This window comes from Myxocyprinus asiaticus, chromosome 6, assembly GCF_019703515.2.
Source record: "Myxocyprinus asiaticus isolate MX2 ecotype Aquarium Trade chromosome 6, UBuf_Myxa_2, whole genome shotgun sequence".
Lineage (NCBI taxonomy): Eukaryota > Metazoa > Chordata > Actinopteri > Cypriniformes > Catostomidae > Myxocyprinus > Myxocyprinus asiaticus.
Genome location: NC_059349.1, coordinates 43773816 through 43794255, shown reverse-complemented (window position 1 = coordinate 43794255; position 20440 = coordinate 43773816). Strand labels below are relative to the sequence as shown.

At 36.7% G+C, this 20440-nt stretch overlaps 1 protein-coding gene across 4 annotated transcripts in view; it reads right to left on the bottom strand.

Moving 5' to 3' along the window:
- The window catches only part of LOC127443126 (protein EFR3 homolog A-like), a 95959-nt gene that overhangs the window by 56009 nt on the left and 19510 nt on the right, over positions 1 to 20440 (bottom strand). For 3 of the 4 annotated variants that reach the window (XM_051701650.1, XM_051701651.1, XM_051701652.1), the window contains exons 3-6: positions 5392 to 5468; positions 3320 to 3447; positions 1820 to 1970; positions 799 to 920 (exon numbers count right to left, since the gene is read on the bottom strand). In XM_051701650.1, the coding sequence (XP_051557610.1) occupies positions 799 to 920; positions 1820 to 1970; positions 3320 to 3447; positions 5392 to 5468 (478 nt within the window). Of the gene's footprint in view, positions 1 to 798; positions 921 to 1819; positions 1971 to 3319; positions 3448 to 5391; positions 5469 to 13104; positions 13146 to 20440 lie in introns of those variants that run through there. The other variant, XM_051701654.1, reaches the window with a different exon arrangement.

Below are 20440 nucleotides of genomic sequence, written 5' to 3'. Positions count from 1 at the left end.
GAGCATCAAAATACCCACGATGGCCATGAATGCCACCTTTTTTTCCTCTGCAGCGTGCGCATCCACAGGAAAAAATACTCTATGAATTGTCGGGATGATGTGCAGTTTGGAGAGGATATATATATTTTGATAGATGATTCTGCTGACATATAACAGAAATTCCCAATTCATCCATGCTACACAAATTAATTTTGAGGTAGCCAGGGAGCGCAGAGTTGTCAAATCCTAGCTTCAGTTTGTGGGAGAGGTAACTACACCTCTAACTAAGTTTACAATAATAAAAACAACGTCGCGATTCAGGCGATACCTTTTTTTAAGAGTTCCGTTCATTATGATACGTATAATATTATATTATTAAATATCATAGACTCAATTGTGATTCAGACGACACCTTTTTAAATGGTCAATGTTAAAATAATATTCTAATATATTGATATATTGATTAAAATCAATAGCAATAGCAGACATGCTTCAGATCGTTTGGGAGTCACTCTTAAGGATTAAGAAGTCCTCAGGACGACTTCTAAGCTGTCATGTGTTTAGGAGCTACTTTTAGCATTGTTAGTCCGAATGACGGCTTCAGTCACCATGTACTTGCATTGTATGGAAAAAAGATGCCATTAAAGTGAACAGTGACTGAGACAAACATGCTGCCTAACATCTCCACAGACGAAAGGAAGGAAGGAACAACATGAGTGTGAGTAAATGACGACTGAATTTAAATTTTTGGGGTGAACTATTCACTTTATTTCACTCTATTAACATTGAACACATGTAGACAGACATTCATGCTCAAACCTGGTGCGGGTTTCGGGGTCCTCATGGGTGGAGTGACACATAGCACTGAACTGAGAGACAAAAAAGTCATATCTGCGATGGTAAGAGGGCGTGTCCTCCTCAATGTTCGCGAACTTCACAAACTATAAAGGATTCAAACACATACACTCTGTCAGAAAAAGAGAGACCATGCCCAATTTTCACCTGTCTCTCATATACTGTAAACAGACTTAAAAACACCCACGCAAAGGTGTGAAGGTGATATTCCCCTCCCTCGCCGTGCAAAGAAAGTTACTAATATCAGACAGAGAAGTGTGATATCTCATTAGAAGAGTAAGAGTTATAGAATAGTGTATGCTCATGTGCATATTTGTGTGGTGAGGGATTGTGTTGATGTGCTCATTGTTACCATGACATACCATGACAATTTTTGAATAAACATTTTTTGCAGCTTACCTTTCATAAATGGTTTGCATTGACTAGAGAGAGAGCTTTGTGTAGTAAACATTCCCAATCCCATTTTCCATGATATGAAAACCCTTTTAAACATTTCAATGAACCCTTATGTACTTTCATGAACCTGATATACTCCTTTCATGAACCTGATAACTCATTGATCTCAGGGCAGAAACAAAGACTTTCTCTCTCTCTCTGCTTCACTATAAGAAAGAGCTAGTAAGTGAGGACATTAAATAATATCTTATTTTACAGCCTGTCAAAGAGCTGCCTGCCTGTGACATGTAGTTTCAGCCTTCACTGGATGATGAAATGGTTGAAACACACAAACAATTCAATACAGCAGGATCATTGCAATGAGAAGCTTAAGCTCCCCTGAGAACATATATGAAAAACAGAGATGTGTAAGGATAAAGCAGAAAATTGAGAGCAAAATAATAAAAGAAAGAATAGAATAAAAATGGAGGATAATCAAGAAGTGAGGCCAAAAGGAAGAAAAAGCACCATAACACACACACACACACACACACACACTCTCTCTCTCTCTCTCTCTCTCTTTCTCTCTTTCTCACACACACACACTTACTGAGTTGGTGCCCAGCACTTGTAAATCTGGTTCTCTGGATTCCAGCAGTTTGGCCACCATGTGCAAGAAGCTCTCCACAAATGGCTTGATGCTCTGAGAATGACAAGCCATCAACAACTGATCCAAGGCCTCCATCGCTATTACCACATACCTGTGCACACACACCAAGATTAGATAAGAAGGTTTCTTAAAGGAATAGTCCACCCATAAATAACAATTCTGAACACAAAAGAAGAGATTTTGAATAATGTACTGCCCTTTTCATGCATTTACTATGACAGCTAAATGTAATTTTTAAGGTTTAAAAAGGACACAAAGGCACCATAGAAGTAATCCATATCACTCAAAAGCATTATTCCATTATTTGTAAAGCCTTATGATAGCATTGTTTGACAAAATACTGTCTTGATATCCACCCTCAATCATCACAGTGTTTCTTGAGTTAGGAGCTCTCTGGAGGGGGAAGATTATCGGTGAATAGCAACATACATTTCAGTCTATTTCGTGCACAAAGCTATTATATGGCTCCAGAAGACATTTAATAGTCATATGGACCACACTGATGATCCTTTAATGGTGCTTTTATGTCATTTTTGAAGTTTAAAAGCTTCAGTCCCAATTCATTGTAATTGCGTGGTAAACAGTGACCAGTACAATTTTCAGAATTTCTCCTTTTGTGTTCCAAAGCAGATAGAAAGTAAAATTGGTTTGCAACACTATGGGGGTGAGTAAATACTATTTTCCTTTTTGGTGAATTATTCTTTTAACAAGCATGAGTATTCCTGGCAGCACAGGCACTTAAAGGTTTAGTTCACCGAAAAATGAAAATTCTCTAATCATTTACTCACCCTCATGCCATCCGAGATGTGTCTGACTTTCTTCCTTCTGCACAAATGAAGGTTTTTAGAAGAATACCTCCGCTCTGTCGGTTCTTACAATACAAGCGAATGGTAGACAGAATTTTGAAGGTCCAAAAAGCAAATATAAGAAGCATAAAATTAATCCATAAGACTCCAGTGGTTAAAACTATATCTTCAGAAGCGATATAATAAGTGTAAGTGAGAAACAGATCAATATTTAAGTCCTTTTTTACTATAAATCTCCACTTTCGCATCTGGAGCCTGATTAATTTCACTTTCACATCTGAAAGTGGAGATTTATATGAAAAAGGACTTAATTATTGATCTGTTTCTTACCCACACCTATCATATCGCTTTTGAAGATATGGATTTAACCACTGGAGTCTTATGGATTACCTTTATGCTGCTTTTATCTGCTTTTTGGACCTTCAGATTTCTGTCCACCATTCACTTCCATTGTATTGACCTATAAAGCTAAGATTATTCTAAAAATCTTCATTTGTGTTCAGCAGAAGAAAGAAAGTCATACACATCTGGGATGGCATAAGGGTAATTAAATGATGAGAGAATTTTAATTTTTGGGTGAACTATCCCTTTAAGTACTGTGGGTAAAAGCAGAGTGTGTTTGTGTGTGTCTTACCCATAGCGATGTCGTACCACATCTCTGCTAAGGCGTTCGGCAAGGTACGCCCCAATGCGGTCCAGCTTCTCTGGTGCCGACACTGCATAAAATGTTAACTTCTCCATATCTGATTTGACCAATCCATCCTGAGAAACAAGAACAATGCACATTTATAGAACAGATCTAGATCTCTCACTGGAAATTTACAAGAAAACTGGACTTTTTCTCTTTTTCTGAACAGAACACAATGGAAATAAACTTCAGACTTTCTGTGATTTAAACTCTGGAAGTCTCTATGCTACAGATTTATTATTGTTCTTTGTCCATTTATCATTTTTCTTTCATTTTCTCCATACAGTAGTATTGGAACACAAGATCAAAACATCTAACAAAACATAAAACATTTCAAATATGTGAAGAGCTCTATCAAAATGAGTAGGAAGTCACAACAGTTTTTGGAAAAAATACACATTTTAGTGAAAACTAGATTTTTTTACTGTTTTGTGATAATTGTAATTGAATCCTTGAATAAATCTTCCAATTCTGTCAAATATTGTCTGTATTGTTTGGAATATTTAGTCTACTTTCTCAAAAACAGGTATTATTTAAATGATTATGTCTCGGTTTGGGAAATATAGAATTAGAAAGCTGAGGCCTTCCATTTTTCTATAGTACATCTAGCATTTATTGCGGATATCTAGGTAAAAATATTGAAGTTTTCAAAAACGTATTGACCACTACAGAGTTGAATACTGTATTTACTGAAATGAATTTACCTAATAAACTGAAATAAATATATTTGACAAAGTGTTTTTGATGTTGTCTAATTGAAGGCGTCATAAGCAGCAACAAATTTATACCCTTGAGTCCTTTCAGAGAAATAAAGCTTTCAAAGCGCTAATTAACTTAACAGGACTTTAGCGTACAGTACATAACATAACCGTGGGGAATGAGTGAGTGTCGGTGGAAATAGTGTCAAACCCTCTCATGAAAATATTACTCACTGACCCTTCAGAGAAAACAATTGTGTGTGTGTGTGTGTGTGTGTGTGTGTGTCTGTGTGTGTGTGTTTGTGTGTGTTTCATCCTATTCAGCAGATTTAAATATTAATGTGATAAATGTGGAGTAACAGCAAGGTTAAAAACTTTCCCAGTGTTTGTGTGTGAGTTTGTGTGTATGTGTATTTCTGCACATATTATATTCTTGAAAAGTGTCGGCAGGTCAAAATTCATAATTTAAGTTTAATAATTCACATTCAAAATAACAGTGCACAGACATTCCTCTCCAACAATATGAAAAACAAGCAACAGTTGCTAGTCAACGGTGCTTCAAATTGAGATTTATAGTCTAAGCAGCTGCTTTCTTATTATGCTGTGGCATTTACTTTAGCGTTTCTCTAAGGACAGGGAGAGCCGATAAGAATATATTTTGATCACAGCACTTGAACTTGAATGTGTCTGAATCCCAGTGCCTGAACTCTTAAATAAAGATGGTATTTAAAGAATCAAAGGGCATTTATTTAAAGTATCTGTCACAAACTTGTGTTTGTTATGCAAATGAGCAAGATTTCTACTTTAAAGGTGATGTGTCATTTTAACAATGTTAAAATACTTTCTCCTATCCCAATTAACTATGCAGAGACAACTTTAAGTAGGCCATTCGTAGGTTGTCTTGCCCAAAGCGTAACACTGTGGCTCTTTCAACATTGTTTATGACAGAGCAACATTGACCAATGATACAAGCATAAGGGGCGGCACAACCAAAGCAAGTCACTTCAAATGTGTCCGTCTGATGCATGCGTTAGACCAACAAATATGAATAGGGCACATTGACGAACTCAATAGCAAAATGGATTGCTTTGGACTGTAGGCCAGTGCTTATGTTCAATGATATGAAAATATTACAAACATTTTATTGAGTTTTGCAGCCACATTTTTGTAATTTTTGTCTAACCAATGCATTACAGGTCTGACATTATAATGCAATATATTTGAATTATCTTGTTCATTATCTACATAATTTCAAATAAGTTATATTAATACAACATTAATGCTATTGCTGAATGTCCATACATTGCTGAGATATGTTACCTTGGGGTCCTCTGGGAAAATGTTGTCCACTAGACGCTTATAACGTGGCCGCAGAGGACCACAACACCCACAAACACCTGTGACGAGAGACAGAAAGAAGCGTTACACACGTCTAATCTCCGCTTTCAAAGCAACTTTTAACACTTTTGAAATAACATTTAATGCGTTCTGTTCAGACTGGAGAAACACAAAAGCTTGATATGATGCTTTTATTGTTAATGAAAACTAAAATGAAAGCTAAAAGAAAACATGTATGTTAACTGTAACAAAAATAAAAACTATTGGAAAACCTTTGCAAAAAGGTTCTATTTATTAAAATTTGTATAAGCATTAGGTATCATGAACTATCAATAAACAATATGTTTTTAGAGCATTTATTAATATTGGCTAATGTTAATGTAAAAAAATACAATAGTTTATTTTTAGTTCATGCTAGTTCATTATGCATTAACTAATGATAACATATGCAACTTAATGTAAAAAATGATTGATGTCGTAGATTACATTTTTTAATCGTGATCGCATAATTTTTCGTAGTTAATCACCATAAGATTTTGAAAGTGCTGAAATTTGACTCTATATATACTTCTTTTCCTGTCAAAATGCATTTATTTCCTTTTTCAGAAAGAAAGCAAAACAATATGTAACAATAATGCTTTATTAATATTTTCCAAACAAGCCTTTCACAGTATAAAGCAGAGGTGTAAAGTAATTGAGTAAAAATACTTAAGTATTATTTTTTTGGGATTTGTACTTTACTCAAGTGCAATTTAAACAGAATACTTGTACTTTTACTTAACTACATTTCCAAAGAATAAATAGTACTTTTTACTCCTTATAAATTTATTTAAACTTGAAAAGTACTCATTACATAATTTTCTTTCACCTTTCACTGCATCAGGCAAACGACAGATGACAGACCACAGGTCAGTCTTTTCAAATGGACTGTCGCATGGCGGCTGTTTGGAGTGCCTTCTCCCATGCAACGAACATTGCGTGACTGTGGCAACATTTTTGCAAAATAAAATTAGGTGGTTCATTACACGTCTCAGGGCAGTTTCGAAATGAAATTTCCACTGTGTGGCGCTAAAAGCGAGTGAAATGTTCTCCCGAACAGATGAGGTTTTTAAGGTTAATGTTCTATCAAGACTTAATTCAACAAAACCAAGCTCCCTACACCAAACCTTAAACCTAACCGATAGTGTCATAAAAAGCAAATATGACATGTAAAACACAATTTCTGAAACAACCACGGCATTTTGTAGTGCTTCTTTGACACGTTGGGTTCACGTGTCGACTTGCATGCTCTTCAGGACTCGTACCTCTCAGGACTCTTTACATCACAAGTGCAACGCTCTATCAGCTGAACTAACGCGCAATTTGATTGTGATTGAATACGTTTGTGAATGTAGTTTGTTATGTAATGAAAATGTTCAAATGAGTCATGCGCTATAGTAAAAGTGTTTATATGTCATAAGATAGTATTGTGTGAGGAACAGGGTGAAAAGAGTTAATGAACTGATACTCTGCTGTTTTACTCGTGATTTGAGTGAAAGGGGATAAAAGTCATTGTTGTTTTAGCGCCTCTAGTGTTCATTTCACCAGGAAATTGCCGCGTTATGTACAACAGGCCACATAAAAATCATTTTTCAAAAATGTAGTTATTGTAACATGATTCTTTGACCAGGTCGCCGGAGACAGTAAAAAGGCGACTGTGGCATGGGGAGGCGTGGTCATGTGTCTGTCTGCGGGAGAGGGAGAGCAGTAAGTCTCGTCACACCTGGGTTATGATCACTCTAACACCTGTCTCTCATTATAGTGATGGTGGAGGGAGACCTGATAAGCAGTAGCGTGTTCTTCAGAGTGTTAGAGATCTAACGAGTGTTTTGAAGCCTTTTATGTTTATGTTGGAAGTAAATTATTGCCTGAGTGAAAAAATAACAATGCTGTACAGAAAAGAGTAAGAGTTAGAAAATAAAAGACCCATGCTGACAGTTCGCTACCTCCTGACTCCTCCATTGCCCTTGAACTTGGACGTATCACAGAGACTTAACAAACCAATCGAATCCTCTCTCACACATTCTCCTCTAGATTTCATTCCAGCTAGGAAAAAATAACTTTTTACTTTTTTAATACTTAAGTAAAATTTTATGTGAATAATTTTTTACTTTCACTCAAGTATGTTTTTGGCTAGATACTTGGACTTTTAGGGGCCTTTTACACGACAACATTTTCAACTAAATACAGAAAACTTTGTGTTTTGGCTGTTCGTTTACACGACAACGGCGTTTTGGGGCCTGAAAACGCAAACTTTTGACAACGGGTTTCAAAGTGCACGTCTTTGAAAATGATGCAGTTATCGTCTCCGTGTAAACATACAAAAACGCAAATTTGTGAAAACGGTGACGTCATGCGCACGCCTATTACATGTTCAGTCTATAGGCATGAACTTCGACAACTTTGTCCTTAACTCCAGGGCGAACAGACCAACATGAGATCACCAGTTGGAGTCCTTAAAAAGGTGGCGTGCTTTATAGTCCAGGGTCACTTGTAGTAATAAAGCAACCTTAACGTCCGTCCAGACAAAACTGCTCGATGCTTTCGCCATCTTCATTGTTTGTATTCACCGCTCTGTGGAAGAATGCTTATGTGCACAGGCGCGTAGTGTTTCTTTACAAAGTGACATCGGCAACTACTGGCCTGGCATGCATAATACAGCTTTGTTAGTCGTTTTCGCGGATCCGTGTGAATGGGGATCATTTTGACAACATTGTCATCTGTACGTGAAACTTTTCAAAAACGCAAAAGGAAAAACATTTCAGTTTTTAGTACATCGTTGTTGTGTAAACGTACCCTTAATTGTGTAACATTTTAACTTGGTATCCATACTTTCATTTAAGTATAATTTCTGAGTACTTTTTACACCCCTGGTATAAAGATAGAAATGAACTAAAATAGCACCAATTCAAGTAACAATAAATGAAAGAATTAGTCACCATAGGTTAAGTATTTATTGCAATGAGCACTAATTTTCATAAACTCTAATCCTCCACTCAATACAATTATATTAATCGGCCAGTAGACTTTGGCTATCCACTTTGCTACAGCAACCGTGAATGATTCACGTTAGGGCATCAACGCCAGCATCAATAAACGCTTTAAACACCACATGAAAAGCACTTGCAGACAAAAACATCTCATTATGCGTTTTGGTGATAGTTAAGACTTGGCGTGCTTCTGTGGTAAATAAAATGCACCTTAGATAGGCTGAAAAATACTTGATTTTTGTCACAAGTCCCATCTGGGCTTGATTTGTACAACAAATAGCGTTAAGAGGTCCTTTCACCATAATTTTTTCACTGACACAAAATCGCTGTTGTGTGTGTGTTGTGTGCGTCAGTGTAATGACACCGGACAGACACATTACAAAGGTTCCGCCCTTCCAAAATACTGGTTTATGCTTTATTAACGTTAAATGCGTTAATAGCGATTAAAAGAAACTCGTTAAACTTTAATTAATTGCATGCATTAACGCTTTAATTTTGACAGCTCAAGTAAAAATTAATGTTGAAACTAACATTAATAAAGATTAATAAGTGCTGAAAACATATTGTTCATTAGTTAATATGCACTAACAATACTGGTAAATAACAAATACAACCTTATCAAAATAACAATCTGAAATACTGACACTAAAATGCATACACTAAAAAATTAATTATGACTCCAAAACTAACTAATATACAATACAAATCACCAATATATACATTTATATTTCATTTTTGGACACACAGTATATTATAAAATGTAAAACATTTTACTTAACAACCCTTCTTAATTAAACATGAAAATGGCACTAGATAGTGATAACAACAGATGGCCCCGGAGAGATTAATGCTAACAGCATTAATCATATTTAAATTATATTAGTTAGCACATATAACCATTAACGCAGTTGACACAATTTTGGCAGCACTAAAATAAAAATATACAAAAATAGAAAACTAAAAAAATTCAAAACTATAATAACTCTAATGGAGATACAGCAGATATGAAACCTAAGCAGTCCTGACTTGCATCCTACATTCATCCTCCTTCCACTCAAGCCAATAAGAACTTGAATCTGCATGACATTAAAATGAGCTGTCAGTATGGAATACGTGTTTGTACTGATGAAAGGCACAATGCAAACTAGAGCGAGTGTGTGTCGGTGTGTGTGACACCACACAGTTGAAGGGCTGATTAATTATTAAAAAAAGTCAAAAGAAGAAATCTGAGAGCAGCAGAGCAGCAGTACACACACAAACATCTCATTCAACACACAGATGCTGCTCGGAGAGTCTTTCACCAGCTACAAATGAAATTGCTCATTCATCCAGTTCAATATTGATATTAAATCTGGATCGCATGTGCATACATGTGCATATGCCAACAGATGTTTGTGTGTGTGCAGGGATTGTACAGGCAGATGGAAAAGCCACCACCATTATCAGCTGAAACATCTGATCCAACCACAGAAAGACGGAAAAAACGAGAGATGCTGTGAGGGAGAGAAGAGGGCGGGCGAGAGAGCTCTACTGCAAACTGACTAATACAGCAACAATTTTATTACAAAAATGGCGTGCAATAGGCTTACATCAATCATCTCTATAGGATCTCTCTCATACACACAAACACACACAGATACCAAGTCTGCTAAGGAATGGTCTTCTCTCCCAGGTGTGTCTATATCTGAAGGTTCCATCAGCTTCCGAACGTGGCACCTGTCTGTACCTCCTCATCATGACCTCTTTGTTGATCTTTGATGTCGTCTTTACAACCCCCAAAACCTCAAACCTGGTCCAAACAGTGACCTTTCTGCCTTCTGTCCCAATCCTGGTCTGAGACACACCTGAACTTAATACCTGCACAATGACTCGCCCGCCACCGTGACGGGCAGGACAACAGACTAATTACAGCCCAATTAAATAGACAGGAAGTCCGCCCACTGTGGTGAGGTGATGTGTTAGTATTCAGACAGAAATGTGCCTGTTTACTGTTTCCTAAACATACCAAAGAGCTTGGGAGGTATTATAAACAAACAGGACACTGACTATAAAAAAATATATATATATATATATATAACATGATTTTCAACATAATTTCAAAGAAAACATAAAACAGCATTTGGAAAGCATTTAACTTTTGTAATGGCACACATTTACAGGTGGGAAATAATGAGGGCCATGACCTGATTTCATTTGGATCATGAAAAGTGGGCACATATTGTTGGTTAATATAATTTTTTCCTTGGCCAATCAACCTTGTTTAGGCAGTCATCTCATTTTAATGAACACTGAATTGTGTACAATAAGACTAAAGCTGTGTCCCAAATGACACACTATACACTATGCACTTATAAAATATACTATGCACTCAGCCATGTAGTGTATGAATTTTCAATGTGTAGTATCCTCCCAAATGCAACACTTAACGTTTTTTTACTACATGGAAGCATTCGCCATTTAACAGCTGACGGAAGTTCAAGTTTCAAACACACGTGATGTTTTGCCACTAGCTTTAGTGCGTTAGCCAACCTCAGTTATACTTTGAATATTAAACAACGTACATATTCACACAGCTTGGGGTGATGGTAAAGCATTCAACTCACATTTGTAAGGTGCTGCTATAGTCTTCATTATTTCCAACTGTTTTGTCAGACCAGCAGCGCAGCCAGGTAACTCCGCCCCTTCCGCTTTCTACGGCAAGCCGCGTGTGCCGAGTGCATGAAGTGTCCAACATTCAACAGTCCATTTTGATGGTTGAAAAGTGCATCATCCGGGTACTTAAAATACACTTCTTTTTGCTGCATTTTCAGTGTAAACAAACTACTCGCACTCATTACACTATAAAATGGCGTTGAATAGTGCAGAAATGTGCGGTTTGGGACACACCTGAAGTACATTTATCAAGGTAGTAATCAGGTCAATTTTGATTTCATGATTTCCCCCTGAAACGGCTTGACAAGTGCAGTTTTCTTTCCTGTTTATACTATTGAAATAGGAAGTTGCGGCGGAACATATCAAAGAGCCCGTCCCTTTTAAATAAACTATAGCTACTTGCTATTGCTAGTCAGATGCAGGTGGTATTTAGGGGAGGGACATTCTCATTCTAGAGAGCATCTAATTGGACAAAAATGGGGATACAGCCAAGATAATGAATGCAAGATGCATCATCAATATTTTTGGTTCATTTTCCCCGAAGAAAAAGACTGTAGATTTGTAATGTGTTTATCTGCTAAACAGGACAGAGAAGAGTAAAAATATAGATTTCAACATTTGAAAGATCCCAATATGGATTCGTAAAATCCCAAGATAGATCTTTTACTTTTCAGTAAGAATTTTTCATGCATCAATAATAGGAAGATTTTCCCGATAATTATCGATATACATATCGGGATTTTTTTCAGATATAAATAGGGCTACCCGTTGCACAGTGGTCTGTCTTTTCAAACATATTTCTCAAAACAACTTTGGTAACGCGTGAGCAGCAGGGTAAATTAAAAGGGGGTCACACACCAGACATGTCTGACGGCGACAAAACAATTATTTCCTATGAAGGTGTAATGTATATGTATATGTGGTGTATATGTATCTTTCAAATAGCCTACGCAATATATTTTCAGTATGTCAAGTATGTCTTTTTGTGATTTGACAGCTGGAATGAAACCTCTTCAAAGAGACATACATATAAATTGCATAATAATTTCTAATCTTTCAGTTTGCACAGTTACACCAGTTTCATACACTAATCTGCAAACTCATCAATGTCACTTTTTTCATTCTTGAAGTACAAAACCTTCTTAACTTTTGTTTGTATGCGTCCTTGTGCAAGGAGCTCTAAAATACCCGTCCTATGTTGTGATACCTGTGCTTTGCGACCAGCTTCATTAAATGTGATATCACCCCCTTGTGGTCTCTCAATGCTATTACGCCAGACATTCAAAAGAAGCCCAGCTGAGTGAACTGGAAAGCATGCAAATTAGGCTTCTAATTTAAATGTCGGCTAATGTTAATATATCGATAAAATAACGTGCTGATAAATAATCAATATACTGATATTTTATGGCATGCCTACTTTTAAGTTTACTTCAGTTTTAGTTGTGTTGATTGTTATATATGTTAAATAAATAGCAAGTTAAAAGGTTCGCTGTATAATAACAACATAAGCTAAAAAATAATGTATTTAATATGTAAGCAAAATAGACACTATAACTGAAATATAACCATATGAATCAGAATTTAATCAAATCTTATCGAATTCGAAATCGGATTGAATCGAGAGCTTCTGAATTGGAATAACATCAAATCAGGAGATCTTTATCAATACCCAGTCCTACAGTTAAAGGTGGAACTATTAAGAGGACACTATAGATGGCCTCAAAGCTAACAGAATATGGACTAAAAGCCACAAAACTCCAATGTTGATTTCATTGTGATTTTTATTTCCACAGAACCCAAAACTAGTTATAAAATGTAGTCTAAATCTCTCAAATCCAAAGTGACAACATAAATAATCCTAATGCCAAGGACATACTGAATACAAAATTTGTGGTCTTGTTTCCTTTAATGTTGCATGTTTATTATGAGGTGTTAATCTGATGCATTATTTGGACAAAAGCTCTATTTCATAACAGAGATTAGGTATTCAGTCGAGGCAACCGGGGGCGCTCACCGTGTGCAGCCAACCCCCCAGAGCAGGGTGCAAATCCCACTTCCCACTGGTGCCTGTTGAATCCCCATAACTGACAACATGAGAGCATCTAGGGAAATAAAAGATTGATTTAGTGCCTGCAGAGACAATCCTCTTAACCTTATGAGGACCTGAAATAGCTTAAGAGTTTGAAGAGCGAATTACCATCTATCTTGGACAGCGACCATGATACATAATAATGAATAGAGTAATTTTAATACCCATTTGAGCACATATAACCTTTATATGCCCATACTGAAAAGCATCCACGTGCACATGTATTTTACACGAGTGTACTTCGTAATCAGTGTCTATGTAAAACCTTGTCTGTCTAAGATTACAACTGGTCTGAATTAATCTGCCTGAAAACTTTAAAACACACATTCAAATGTTCTACCTAGAAGGATCAACTCAAGTATTTTACCTCTAACTGCATATGATTTGTGAGAGGTGGTGGGGGGGTTGCTGTCCTCCCAGACACGGGGGGACCGTTGTTATGGACCATGCGCAACATGGACGGGTTAAGCCATTGAACACCGTCTCCAGGATGCGAGCGGGGTCTGAGCTGGGGTGGCAAAGCTCATTTTTAGGCACCCTGTGCCACCCTTCTGGCCCAGTCCCTGATCTGGAGCAGATACAAAGTTTCATTTCACTGTAGGCTACTGGTGTTTCTTCCCTCTCTCACTCGCGACGTGTGCAGGAAAATGTCCTCTCGCTAGACAAGCAAACTCAGCAAATTAGCTATGAAATCACTTCAGTGGTGGTGCGGGAATCGGATTTCCAAACATTTTAAAGTCCGTATGGATGTTTTCACATTTGAGTCTTCTTTAAATCTGTGTGTGCATGTACGTAATTTTTCCGCTGTGCAGGCTTTTTCAAGCGCAGGATAGCCGCCTCAGGGGAGTCCAGTCCTGTCTTTCACTGGACCATGTTGACGTGTTAATTTTGCTCATCAAAAAATGTATGATTTTGAGTAAGTGGCCTAGAAAATAACTATTCTAGGCTAGTGTAACAGTTAAAAGGATGGGCAAGGAGGAGGTAGGAACCGGCTGAACAGTCAACGTAAAGTTTAATGATCTAAATTAACTTAAAACAACATAAATCATAAGGACACACAGACACACATGCAGCGAGGCCGTGAGCGTCTCTCTCTCTCTCTCTCTCTCTCTCTCTCTTTCTCTCAAACTGGTGTCTCCAGCCCCACTTTATCTAGCTCTCCCGCTGATCATCTGATTCACCCTCTGTGCACCCTCACATCACGGCCATGCCCTCCTCCTCGTCACAGCTAGGTATGCCATTTTTTTAATCTGCTGGTTAAGAAGGCTATTTTCAATGAGGTGACGACTGCTTAACGGGTTAAAATATATTTTATTCTGTGTGCAAGTCATCTTTAGAATAAATTAGGTTTATTTTAGGGTGTTTTCACAATAGCATTTTTGGTGCTCACCTGGGGTCGAATGACGTCAAAGTTTGGTTCGTTTGGATAATGTGAACGCTGTTTTCCGAACTCAAGATGCGCTTGAAAAGGTGGTCTGGGATATGGTTTGCTGCGAATATGAATGCAATCATACCAAATTGCGGAAGTAAACCGCTTGTGATGACGTATAATTTGAGTCTTTGCAGGCTCGCGATCGCAATTATTATAGTATAATGCATTTCTCCTACCTGCTTGTGTCCAAATACACTGCCTTCAGAGAACAGCTCACATTCTTCACATCTCTTGCAATGCATCCGTGGGCTCGCAGCAGACAAACGCTGATATTCATCACATCATTGCACATTCAATGCATCAGCGGGAGACATACACAAGTGTTGTTCTGTGCATGGCAAGTTTTCGTGGCAAATCCAAAGAGACAAACTTTAATACTGCACTTAATACAGTGACATCTTCTCGAGTTGTTACCTAGTTACAGTGGTAAACAGCCGCTGCTTGTACTCACACTGATGATGTAATCGGACCGCGGTTTGGACACGTGTGAACACAGACCAGCACAGGAAGCGGGAGGGGGAGGAAACGAACTCGGGTTCGGTTCAAGCAATCGGACCAAGTGTGAAAGCCTATTTTTTCTATCCTATAGCTATTATTTTTTTAATATCGTAACTGTTATTGGTTAACGTTCTTTACCGAACAGCTGTCATATTAGATCAATGGCTAATGCACGTCATTAAATACACACAATTTTTCAGCACATTTTTTCTATCGTAGATTTGGCTTAGCCTACCTGTTTATTTTCAACAATGTTCTGACTGTTTTAATATGTTAAGTAACTTTTACTTTGTGAATTCCATTTAGAACAGGCTGGGTTGCTCTGTTGGTGCTGCACTATTCATTCAATTGTTTTCAACAAATATGCCCGTTACATTTTCGCTAACGTTGATTCAGTGAATACGTGTCATGTTCTATATTTAAATGTACAATGATGATAATGCAGGCGAGCAAGTCGCCGTTAAATGCCCCTTTTCAGTTGAATTTAGCATCAGATTTGGTATAGATCAAGTATTTTAAACGGGTCGCATAAACAATTTTTTTTTTTTACTGTTTTCTGAAGGCTGGTTTCTTTTTAGACTAGTCGACTTCAAAATTTTCGTTTAAACATCAGTGAAATTAGTCGTTCCGCACATCCCTACTTGACGCTAGCAACAACACAGGATGAGAATGTGTTCTTGCATTCAAACACAGTTAGGCAGAGCAGAGATTATTTTATATACTGAGGCTCTAACATAGGATAGAGAGAACGGTCAACTTGGATCACATGAGTCTTCTAAGCCAAACATATAATCAGGGGTTAAATTGGGATTGCAGAGGTGGGGGAACCCTTCCTCTTAATAGGCCTGTATAGCATGTAATTCACAGAGGAAGTTTTTACTTTCAGATTAATCAAATTTACTGGGATTCTTTTATAATGTATGATTTGTATGTCATTATTTATGTATGTCATTATTCAACTTAATTGTGAAAATACATAATTATGTTTAATATATGGCTTAGTGTTTTACATTAGATGACTAATATCACGATTAAGAATGATAAAAATAATATAAAATACATTTTATAAAAATCAGATGACAGCTGGGACAAATTACCTTCTTCTTGCCCTAGGTTGGGGGTCAACTTATAGAACATGCTAAACTGAGGCTATATTTAATTATATGTTAATTTAAAAGTAAATGCACATTGTTCTTAACAGCGGAATCAAACATCTTCTACACAACTACCTTTTACTCAAATTGTTGTTCTGATAATATTATTTGTAATGAAAACATTTGCATTAAATTATAAGAGTTTAAAATTATTCACTGTGGTGTATAGAAACATTTAATTAGTGAATCCCACTGTAATTTGCTAGAAATTTTTTTTTTTTCCAAAATTAAAACATACATAATAAAAATAAATGCTGAATCAACAAAAATGGAGTACACACATACATATAGGCAATTAACAGTGAACCCTTTTACAGTGTGTTGGTCGAATGGTCTTTTGGTCTATGTTGATGTCGCATTCGATGTGAGTGATTCCGGAATCAAAACCCCTTTGTGTATACAGCTTTTTAATAAACTAAGCAAAATCGCTACTGCATATCAGTGGATCTCAGAAAAGGGTGAGCAGTCGATTCTACGCGATTTCTATGAAACGGAGATCGGGCCACGGCGCGATACAGAAGCTGAACGCTGAGGTGTGTGGGGGAACGTGGGGGTGTGCGGTCTCATGACGCTCTTGAATACATCGCCTCTACCAGTGTCCTCAACTGAATAGAGTGAAGCATAAAGAACTTGAAATATTTTTGAACAAGTACACATTACACTCGCTAATTAGAGAAGGAATGTGTCAAATGGATCAAACAAAAAAACACATCAGAGTAAACAAGAAACAGAAAGGACTGACAAACAAACATTTGTATTTTTTTGGGGGGATCTAAGGTGCCGGAACGCCGTTCCGGACCGTTCCAGCCCAATTTAACCCCTTCATATAATGGCCCTGAATGTCAATGAACCACGTTCAGTTTGTCACGACATTAAATCACCGTTTGCGGATGCATACCATACAAATTAAGGGGTAGAGTCGTAAAGTGACACTTAGCTGTCTCAAAATCTTCTGTTACTTCTCTTATAAAACATCAGTTTTTTCATAGTAAACTTCACACATAGTTCACTCCAAATGGATTGTTCAGTTTAAAACATGTTGAAGATTATCGGACAGGTGACCAATTCATTAAGTGATGAGCTGTTTCCTCACAAAAGCAGCTTATTCGATTAACTGAAGCATCTCCTCCATTGACATCCAGTCAAAACGAATAGCCTCTGGTCTCCTTGCCAGTGTTCTGCCCAGTTACGCTTTGTTTTGTTAACCTTGAAGGCTCTCCCCTGGAAGAGAGATGCAATTCCGAATGCAGGGATCTCAAGACATGTTTTCCTAGTTTCAAACTATGTTTAACTTGACACAGTGACCTAAAAACTGTGTTTATAACATGACTCAACCAAAGTGAGATATTCCAAAAACGTCCGTCTGATGCAGGTGTACACTGACACATCCTTAGACAAGCCCTTATAAGTGTGCTGCACATGCAAACTATATATTTATATAATTTAACCAAATATTACAATAACTGTGCACATCCTTAATTTAAATATAACTATTTATAATTATTTAATCATTATATATTAAATAATTGTTAATTATTTAATCATTATATATTGAATTATTGTTATTTGAGGGGCTTTCTTAGCAAATATTTCAATATGCGATTAATTGCAATTTGATTAATCATGTGATTACAAATTTTAATCGATTGACAGCCCTAGTGTCTATGTCTTTACTCAGCTTACTGATATTATTTAAAGTTGAATACCAAAGTGTGTAAAACAAAACCCATTATCCCTGGCTGTCCAGCAGAGTGGAGGTAGAGTCTTTTCAAACACACAGTGCTAAATATACAGGTATGGGTCGATCGAGTGGAGGGCAGATAACAAAATATGCATCAGCTAGTCAATACTGTGATAAAAAGGATGCGAGAGAAATGGAAAACCTTTATCTCTTGCTACCATCCCACTGGTTCTACAAATCGAAAGAAATTCAGCACATTGTTTGCGCACTGTGCATAGTCGGCACATTTTCAGTTCACTTAGGAGATCATTCGCCCAGCTACTATTTCTTATGTGCAACGTATCTGTGTCCAAACTTCCCTTGCAGCTTTTTAAAACAGGACAGACATTTATGGAAGGCAGTAACAATTTAGTTTACTGTAACTGAAAACATGCATCTCAGCATACTGTGTACTTTACAAAAAAACAATATGTAGCATGTATGCAATTTACTTATCTAATTAGTATAGGACTGATATGTTTTTTCAATAGCCAATGCCAATGCCAAATCAGGGTGGCCGGTGGTCAACATAGGCTAATGCTGTTGAGTAGTTGATGCATAACGTCAATGGACTTTTTATATCAACAATATTTTAGGCTAAACTTTATACAGAAAGTATAAGAGTAAGTTAAAGTTTATATCCTAGGTCCAGTAACTGGTTATTTTTTCTTGGTTCCTTAGGTTTTTCACCATTTAAATTACCTTTTGCCTTTTTTAGTTAATTTTAAATGGTGATAATAATTTTTTCAATATTCAAAAATTTCAAGTACAAATATTCCATGTAGCTTCTACAATTTGTTAAAATAGTTTATGATGAAGTAAAGGATGTTACACTGGAGGACATCAATTTCCCAAAATGTATAATAATTTAATAATAGCAAATAATACGTCCACAAATTTGCTAAAATTAAATGAACATTTATTCTGCATAATAGTTACTCAAATATTGTGTAAAAATATTTTTATGGCCATCAAAATTCACTTTTTCAATTATTTATAAAAAACTTGTCATTTAATTATCCATTTACAAGTTCTACAGATATCGGAACAGACACAAGGGTAAACCACTTTTATTAATCTGACAATGCTGATAATCTCAAAATGAGTGATAAAGCGGTGGAGCAGGTTTTAACAATAATGTCATCTAAATCTCACAGGGGACTTCTTACCTCAATTCTTACCTCTAGTTTTATTCAGATGGAATTATTTTTTTAGTAAACAACCTTTATTATGGCCCTTCTCTTCAGTCATTTGTTTTCAAGCAAGACATGCAATCATGTGCTGACTTACATTTGTATTATCGTTCTTGGCAAATACCTTTTACAGGTAGTTAAAAGGATGGTTCACCCAAAAAAAATAAAATAATTCTGTCATGATTACTTGACCATGTTGTTTCAAGCCCATAGGAATTTCTCTCTTCTGTGGGACAAAAAAAGGAAATGTCAGGCAGAATGTTAAGTCTCAATCACTATTCACTTTTATTCATCTTTTTTCCATACAATGAAAATGGATGGTGAAACATTTTGCCTAACATCTCCTTTTGAGTTCCACAGATGAAAGAATGCCATATGGGTTTGCAAAAACAAGAAGGTGAGTAACTGATGACAGAATTTTCATTTTGGGGTCAACTATTCCTTTAAGAGTGGTTTCATAAGTCAATGCTCTCCAGTTTAAAGTTGACAAAATGCACAGAAAATGAACAGATGAAATCCTGAAAGAGGAGACCTTGCTGCTAAATTAGTTAGGATGTTTATAGATAATAGATTAATTGTTCGATTAGAATATGTATAATGGATATAGATAATAAGATGATATTTTGAATTTTATGTACAGCTCTGGAAAAGATTAAGAGACCGCTGCAAAATTATCAGTTTCTCTGGACTTACTATTAATAGTAGTGCCCGACCGATATATCGGTAGGCCGATATTAGCCTTTCACCGATATATTGTATCGGAGTATATTTTACCGATATGCACCGATATGAAAACTTTTTTTCAGAAAATATAATGCAGAAAACAATGCTTTAAATTGGTGTCATAGCGTAGTTTGTCCAGCAGAGCGAGCTCTGACTCCATTGTTTACAGAGCTGACTCTGAACTGACGGTAGCTCTGCAGACAGGGCGGAGTTCAGCAGTGTCATCACGGTAGTTGTTAACTAGTAAGTGAAATACATACTGACCCCAAACAATGACCTCATCATTTTCCCTTTTCAGTATAACTAATATAACGTTAACCTTGTCCCTGACAACAATGTCACTCATGTCTGTTTGTCGTTAGACAGCTATAGTTTGTCAGTGCAGTCAGTAATATAGCAGATTGAAAAGGTAAACATCAGAGCATCTTTTTGCAGCTCAGCAGACAACGGTGGTGGGTTGTGTTTGTTGAGTGTTGATTTCACGCTATGTTATTACCTAGTTGGTGAGACACAATGCTGGAAAGTAAAATAAACAACGTCC